Source organism: Sinocyclocheilus anshuiensis, unplaced genomic scaffold (genome assembly GCF_001515605.1).
Source record: "Sinocyclocheilus anshuiensis isolate Anshui unplaced genomic scaffold, SAMN03320099.WGS_v1.1 scaffold1000, whole genome shotgun sequence".
In the NCBI taxonomy this organism is placed as follows: Eukaryota; Metazoa; Chordata; class Actinopteri; order Cypriniformes; family Cyprinidae; genus Sinocyclocheilus; species Sinocyclocheilus anshuiensis.
This window is the reverse complement of record NW_015552600.1, coordinates 102,064-110,583: the sequence shown is the minus strand read 5'-3', so window position 1 is coordinate 110,583 and position 8,520 is coordinate 102,064. Positions and strand designations below refer to the sequence as shown.

Here is an 8,520-nt window from a genome sequence, read left to right as displayed (position 1 = left end):
GGTGCTCTGGCACCTCAGCCAGTTGGGCCTTCGGGTCAACTGGGAAAAGAGCAAACTCTGCCCGACGCAGAGGACCTCTTTTCTCTGTATGGAGTTGGACTCGGTCGAACAGACAGCACGCCTCACGCAGGAAAGTGCCCAGTCAGTGTTGAACTGCTTGAATACGTTCAAGAGCAGGAGGGCGGTCCCACTGAGGCTCCTGGGGCACATGGCAGCTGCAGCGGCAGTCACGCCACTGGGGCTGCTTCATATGAGACGGCTTCAACACTGGCTCCATGGCCGAGTCCTGAGGTGGGCATGGCTACGCGGCACTCACCGAGTCCAAGTCACACCGGCCTGTTGGTGTAAACCATGCTGTGGTTTACACGGATGCCTCCACTACTGGCTGGGGGGCCACATACAACGGGCACGCAGTGTCGGGGGTTTGGATGGGTCCCCAACTGCACTAGCACATCAACCGCCTAGAGTTGTTAGCAGTACGCCTTGCCTTGAACCGTCTCAGAGGGCACTTACGAGGCAAGCACGTGCTGGTCTGCACGGACAACACTGCGACCATTGCGTACATCAACCGACAAGGGGGTCTGCGCTCCCGTCGCATGTCGCAACTCGCCCACCACCTCCTCCTTTGGAGTCAGAAGCATCTGAGGTCACTTCGTGCTATTCACATTCCTGGTCTGTGCGTACATCAACCGACAAGGTGGTCTATGCTCCCGTCGCAACTCGCCCACCACCTCCTCCTCTGGAGTCAGAAGCATCTGAGGTCGCTTAGTGCCATTTACACAACCGTGCAGCCGACGAGCCGAAAACAATTTAAATTCCCCAGTGAGCCTTATCGCACAGATGCTGTGCAAGGTCAGGGAGGATGAGGAGCAGGTCCTGTTTGTGGCGCCATATTTGCCCACTCGGACCTGGTTCCCGTAACTAATGTTCCTCATGACAGCCCTTCCCTGGCAGAATCCTCTGAGGAAGGATCTACTGACTCAGACACGGGGCACCCTGTTGCACCTGCGTCCAGACCTCTGGAAACTTCATGTCTGGTCCCTGAATGGGACGCGGAGGTTCTAGGTGACCTACCCCAGGAGGTAGTTGAAACCACTTCGGCAAGAGCACTGTCTACGAGACACGCTTATGCCTTGAAGTGGAACCTGTTCACCGAGTGGTGTTCTTCTCACTGAGAAGACCCCCGGAGATGCCGATCAGGGTCGTGCTTTCCTTTTTGCAGCAAGGGTTGTCTCCCTCCACCCTTAAAGACTATGTCGCTGTGATTGCTGCCATGACCCCGTGGAAGGGAAATCGGTAGGTAAGCATGACCTGGTCATCAGGTTTCTTAGGAGCTCCTGCTTGCACTGGCCTCCATCAAGAGGATAGGGGACCTGCACGCATTTCGGTCGACGATTCGTGCCTAGAGTTTGGGCCAGCTGACACCCAGGTAATCCTGAGGCCCCAGCTCGGCTATGTGCCCAAGGTTCCAACTACCCCCTTCAAGGATCAGGTAGTGAACCTGCAAGCACTGCCCTTGGTGGAGGCAGACCCAGTCCTAGCTTTGCTTTGTCCCGTCCAAGCCTTGAGATGGTACGTAGACCGGACACAAAGCTTTAAGACCTCAGACCAGCTCTTTGTCTGTTACAGTGGCCGGCAGAAGGGGAAGGCCGTCTCTAAGCAGAGGTTGGCCCATGTGTTCTCACCTCAAACGGGTAGAAGCACTGAGAGGCCCTGGTTTTGTGTCGGCTTGCTAAAACTGCTCCAGAGTGTCAGTACTGTAGACCCTGTCGAGCTCCTCCATCCCCTCGGCAGACAGACGTGGCGGAACGACCGGCGCCAGGCCCTCACTTGATGAATTAGTGAGAACCGGTAGATGGCTTGGTTCCATATGTGGAGACCTAAGTGGATCCCATATGTGTAAAGTCCACGGTATAGCCTCAGAGCCCGTGTTTCCCCGGCAGACTTCTGCCATTTCCAAGAGGGTTATAATCACCTCTAATCTTCCATATGCACCTAAACGGTTGTTCATATGTGTAAGTGCTTCCGAAACCTCCTTCGGTAAGGATGGGGCTTCCGCAACGTTCCTGTTCCGAGTGGAACGGATACGTTTTCCCAGTGTTATCCAATCACACTGAGTGGGTAGTGCTATGACAACAGTGACTGGTCTTCTTGTTGCTCTCGGTTACGTATGTAAACCTCGTTCCCTAAAGGAGGGAACGGAGATGTCACGTCCTGTCGCCACGGCTGCTGTACCACCGCTGAGCGGCCAGGTCACTGGCTTGGCTCCTCAGCGAAAACCTGGTATGCGTTGCATTTGCTGCCTTTTAATGCTCACGCTGTGATCAGCGGCAGCTGGATGCAATCATCGCATGCCAATGTGCATTGGCTCGTTTAGTTTACAATCGAAGTAGATTGGTCTCTCTAAGCGAGATCCCAATTCGTCGGTCACCGACGTGATGTCTCCGTTCCCTGGGGTTACATACGTAACAGAGACGTTATCTATAGTAACCCTGTTGTGTGTGTGTCAGTGTGTTATTTTATTTTTTATTAATTTTAGAAGTTTATTCTTATTTTTCTGTTCTTACTTTAGTTTTAGTTCATTTTTAAGGGTATTTCTGCCTTTTTTATTAGTTTTTGATTTTTTGTTTTAAAACATGTCTATATAGTTTTTATTTATTAGTTTTACTTTATTTAGTTGTAGTTATTTTAGCACTTCAAATGAAAATTGATCTGAAATAAAATCATTTTAAGTTATATTTTCTTTCAGTTAACATTTATTATATTTCATGTAAAGGAAATGTTTAGTTGTAGTTAACAGTTTTGGGGGTAACGCATTACAAGTAACGCAAGTTACATAATCAGATTAGTCTTTGCTACTGACCTTCGATGATCCAATTCAACCATACTAAAGCAAAAATGACACATTTGTGTTATTGCTGAATAGTGTTGAACTTTCTTCTCCTGCATCATATTCTTCATGCAATTTGTTTGAGCTACGCCTTCTACTGTACAGACGTGAATTTACATTTCCTTCAGCCTGACGCTCATTCATTTCACTTTTGTTGTGAAAGGGCTTTTACATTTGTAAAAGAAGAACTTTTTTATATTAAAAACAAACAAGCAAGCCCAGCGCAGATTTAAAAAGTACCGCAAAAGTAACGTAACGCATTACTTTCCATAAAAAAGTAACTAAGTAACGTAATGAGTTACTTCTTTAGGGAGTAACGCAATATTGTAATGCATTACTTTTAAAAGTAACTTTCCCCAAAAACTGGTAGTTAATAACCTTGTGTGTGTGTGTGTGTGTGTGTGTGTTTACCAGCAGCGGTTCCCGTGACGATCGAGGCGATTCCAGATGCTTGCGGTCCACGGAAACCTTCGGTGGCTCGTGGTTGGTTGCTGATCCTCTGCTTTAGCTCTGCCTTCTCTGACTCCAGCTGATCGATGTCGGCCTGCAGCGCATCCATCGTCTCCTCAAACTCCCTGCAGACAGCGAACAGCACTCATTAAACGCTTTAAATGAGGAGCGTTTCACACCTGGCTCATCTGATATCAGCAGAGTGACTTGTACTTCTCCTTCTTCTTCAGCAGAGTCAGAGCCTCGTCTAGTTTGGTCTGGATCTTCTCCACTCGCTCGTCTGCGTCTCTCGTCGACGTGTCTAGCTTCTTCTCCAGTAAACTCAGGCGAACATTCGCCTCGCTCAGCTCCTCACCCTGAGAGATTGTCACATACAGATTTCAGATTTTAATATATATGACGTTCTGTACCCGCAGTATATGTACATATTTATTTGTTTCTAATGTGTCACGAAGACGGAAGCGATGAGATTTCTGCGATCTGACCTTGATCTTGAGGGATTTCTTCAGCTCTTTGATGACCGTCTCTCGGTCCTCCAGCTTGTTTCCCAGACCTTCTGCATCGGTCATCTCGGCTCTGACAGCAGCGGCGCGGATCTCCACTGGCGGACGCTGCACAGATGACACACAGCACATCAGACAGAGCAGCGGCATCATGGGATTGAGCGATCGTTAGCGTCAGTGTGTGTGTGTGTGTGTACCGGACGCTGCGGCCTCTCCGCGTCGTATTCTCCCTCCTGCATGGCGGTGGACATCTTGTTCATGGTGGCGATGACGGCGGCGCAGGACTGACGCAGACACTCGAACGCATTGAGTCCATGAGTGCCATACACCTGCCCTCACACACACACACACACACACACACACACACACACAGACTTAACTTACTTGCGTATTGAAAGTAAAAGTACAAGAAATGCTAAATGGAAAAAGGAGCAAATAAATATATGTAAAAAAATTTTTTTACATAGTTTTAGTAGCAAGATTGTGTTCAGTTACATTTACATTTAGTCATTTAGCAGGTGCTTTTATCCAAAGCGACTTACAAATGAGGACAATAGAAGCAATCAAAATCAACAAGAGAGCAATGATATGCAAGTGCTATAACAAGTCTCAGTTAGCTTAATGCAGTACACGTAGCAAGGTTTTTTTTAATTATATAATAAATAAAAACAAAACAGATAGAACAGAAAAAGAATAGAGCAAGCTAGTGTTAGAGGCCTTTTTTGCTTTTGTTAATTGTTTAATAAATAAAAAGAAAACAAATAGAATACAAAAAGATTAGAGAAGCAAGTGCTAGTGTTAGAGGTCTTTTTTGCTTTTGTTAATTGTATAATAAATAAAAAGAAAACAGTACAAAAGATTAGAAAGCTAGTGTTCGTTTTTTTTGTTTTAAGAAAACAAGCAGCAAATGAATAGAGTGCACGTCTAAAAGGGACAAGTTTTTTTTTTTTTTTTTAAATAAGAATAGAAGAGTGGTAGAGGGTCAAATAAAGATGGAACAGATGTGTTTTTAGCCGATTCTTGAAGATGGCTAAGGACTCAGCAGCTCGCATTGAGTTGGGCAGGTCATTCCACCAGGAGGGAACATTTAATGTAAAAGTCCGTGAAAGTGATTTTGTGCCTCTTTGGGATGAACAATAAAGCGACGTTCACTTGAAGAACGCAAGCTTCTAGAGGACACATAAGTCTGAAGTAATGAATTTAGGTAAAGAGGTGCAGAGAGCCAGTGGTGGTTTTGTAGGCAAACATTAATGCCTTGAATTTTATGCAAGCAGCTAAACGTTAAAAGCAGTTTTAACTCTTTCTTCCAATTTGTATCTTTGGGTAAGAATAAGAAGCACTTCATCTGGTACTTAGTCTCTTTCATTCCAACTAGGGCTGTGACGATAAATCGATGCAGTATCGATTCGCGGACTGATTCTGAGATCTTGCAAATGCATCACGACTCTCTCTGGAATGGATTCTGAGCTTATATTTTAACAGCAGATGGCACTCTACTCTAGTTTTTATCCACACACTCAAATGCTCATGAAGAAGAGCTGAAGAGCGCTTGTGCGTTCGGCTGAGTCTGTAATTTCACCTCGGCTCAGAATGCTTTTATGACGGCAGATTAATGTGTAAACAGTCAAGTCAAGTCACCTTTATTTATATAGTGCTTTTAACGATACAGATTGTGTCAAAGCAGCTTTACAGTATCAAATAGGAAAATAGTGTGTCAATAATGCAAAAGGACAAATTTAGACAGTCAATTTTCAGTTAAAGACAGTTCATCATTGAATTCAGTGATGTCATCATCTAGCTCAGTTCTTTAAATAGTATCTGTGCAATAAAGTCGACGATATTGCTGGAAATGAAGTGTCCCCAACTAAGCAAGCCAGAGGCGACAGCGGCAAGGAACCAAAACTCCATCGGTGACAGAATGGAGAAAAAACCTTGGGAGAAACCAGGCTCAGTCGGGGGGCCAGTTCTCCTCTGGCCAGACAAAACCAGCAGTTCAATTCCAGGCTGCAGCAAAGTCACATTGTACAGAGGACTCAACTGGTTCCTGTGGTCTTGTCCCGGTGGCCGTCTAGGAGACAAGGTCTTCACTAGGGATCTGTCTCTGGGGCTCATCTAGTGGACCTGGTCTCCGCTGACATTCAGGGCTGTCGAAAAGCCCACTGTGAACACCCTTGTAATTCGATTCAACCTTTTCGAATTTAATGAATGATTATTTTAGGTTCAAGTGTGTGTAAGGATTTGGAAACAAACAGAGTACGGCTGTTTCTAAAGCATGCAGTGCCATCTGCTATTCAAAACTACGCTCAGAATCGACTCGAAAAAGAATCGCCATGCATTCGGAAAAACTCAGAATCGATGCTGAATCATTTCTTGATTCGCGATGCATCGATTTATTTTCCTAGCCCTAATCACAACATAAGAAAACATTTCTAGAATCTGCATCTGAAGTGATATTTAGATGTATTTACACAGTTTAATGTAGCTCAGAGGGGAAATGGATGCATTTAACCTGCAGTTACAAATGCATAAATAATGCTTTGTTTTAAACATAAAATATTGAATACTGATATTTTAAATGATTTAAAACATGAAAAAAACAGTCGAAATGTGAAATTAAAACCGCCAGTAGGTGGCAGCTGTAAATGTGTGAGTCGTTGAGATTTAACCGAATCATTCAAACAGCTGATTCATTCAGGAACAAAGCATTTGACTGTGTTAATGAGTGAGTCACTGAATCATTCATTCAGCCGATTTGTTCAAAAAGCTGATCTACTCAATAAGTAACTAGTATAAGCAAAACAGTGCTGTGATCTTTGTTTGGAACTATTTTCGTTGGCAAAATTGAGCAAAAACAGGCAATATTGTGTCTAAAATTACGTAATGCTAACTTTATTAAACATGATTATTACATTTGTTATGCTGATATCTGCAGAGAGAAAAAAACGGCACTCGTTGTATGATATAGATTAACTAGCCTATATTAAATTATATAAATATAAAAAACATACAGAGGCATTTTTTTTCATTCGACAATTTAGAATTCCTTGAATTTTCAGTTTTAATAGACTAATAAATGCACACTGATTTCGTGATATACTCGATGTCAGATCACACATCAAAACAACAATAAAGCTGGGGACACACTACACGACTAGCTGATACACACTTAACGATTGACGTGTCACGACTGAACAAATTCTGCCGAACCAAAAAAACAAAACTCGCAAAAACTGCAGTATCTAGTCGCGCTCCCGCCCACCAAAGACAACACTGCGGACAACACCGGTGTGCTTGAAACGTTAAGGTTTGTTTCACTTTTCTTATGTGCTTAATTTAACAGAAAACATTAGTTTTTTCTGCTATGTTGGTCATCCTAATAAATGTCACAGCAATGTGTCTTGAATAGCTAGGCTATGTTTTGATCGGCGCAGCGCAAACAGCCAACGCCTGGTTATTTTAGGCAATTTAGAAATCCTGGGCAGAACATGTAAGTGGCACGTCTGGTCACCTTAAACAACACTTACCATATTATCGCAGAAGATATACTGTATATCGCACACCCCAGACTCGACTTGAGTGGAAAATGAAATCACCCGCGGTTATGCGAGCACTTGTTTGCACATGAGCAAAGGTGTCTTTTTGTGTGTGTGTGTGTGAGAGAGAGAGAGAGAGAGTGTGAGTGTGTGTCTGTGTCTGTGTGTGTGCGCGTGTGTGTGCGAGTAGTGAGAGAGAAGAGTGTGTGTGTGTGTGAGTGTGTGTGTGTGTGTGTGAGTGTGTGTGTGTGTCTGTGAGTGTGTGTGTGTGTGCGCGTGTGTGTGTGTGTGTGAGAGAGAGAGTGTGTGTGTGTGTGTGTGTGTGAGTGTGTCTCAGTGTGTGTGAGTGTGTGTTTGTGTGTGAGAGAGAGAGAGAGAGAGAGAGAGAGAGTGTGTGTGTGTGTGAGAGTGTGTGTGTCTCTCAGTGTGTGCGTGCGTGTCTCTCAGTGTGTGTGTGAGAGTGTGTGTGTGAGTGTGTGTGTACCTGATCCACTGCTTTGAACATCACGTCTTCTATCTTCAGCGGCGTCAGTCCCTCTGGCTCGGCGAGCGGAGCGATCATCTGAGCTCCTGCCGCTGCTACTTCCTGCAGAACGGCCACCACACGCGTCAGCTGCTTCCTGCAGTCCGCCAGCGCCTCGCCCACCTGCACACACACACACAAAATAAATATTAACACAAACATAATATTAAAAATAAACACAAATAATGAAAAATAAAATACAACTGACTAAACACAAAATTACTAAAACTTTAATCAAAATGGCATTAATATTAAATATAAAATCTAACTCACATTATTAACAATTAAAGGTATATCAATAATACCAGGGTTCGTACAGACACTGCACAATAAAATTCCAGGGGCCTCATTTATCAACAGTAAGTACGCACAGATGTGTGCATAATGAGTGCGTAAGAACAGTTTCACGCAAAGTGTGGGATCTACCAACTTGTACTTAAACATAGAAAATGTGTGTAAATATAAGCACACCTCTGAGCATGCTTACGCAGAGAATCTAGTGGTAGAATAGCGACACTACACATAAAAAACATTTAGGAGTGTCACAGTACAGGTGCATCTCAATAAATTAGAATGTCGTGGAAAAGTTCATTTATTTCAGTAATTCAACTCAAATTGTGA

General features: G+C 44.1%; 1 protein-coding gene across 2 annotated transcripts in view; it reads right to left on the bottom strand.

Moving 5' to 3' along the window:
- LOC107665752 (dynactin subunit 1-like) overlaps window positions 1–8,520 on the bottom strand; it is a 54,397-nt gene that overhangs the window by 5,952 nt on the left and 39,925 nt on the right. For both annotated transcript variants that reach the window (XM_016456763.1, XM_016456764.1), the window contains 5 exons: window positions 7,861–8,022; window positions 4,041–4,172; window positions 3,826–3,951; window positions 3,554–3,696; window positions 3,302–3,465 (listed from right to left, as the gene is read on the bottom strand). In XM_016456763.1, the coding sequence (XP_016312249.1) occupies window positions 3,302–3,465; window positions 3,554–3,696; window positions 3,826–3,951; window positions 4,041–4,172; window positions 7,861–8,022 (727 nt within the window). The remainder of the gene's footprint in view (window positions 1–3,301; window positions 3,466–3,553; window positions 3,697–3,825; window positions 3,952–4,040; window positions 4,173–7,860; window positions 8,023–8,520) is intronic.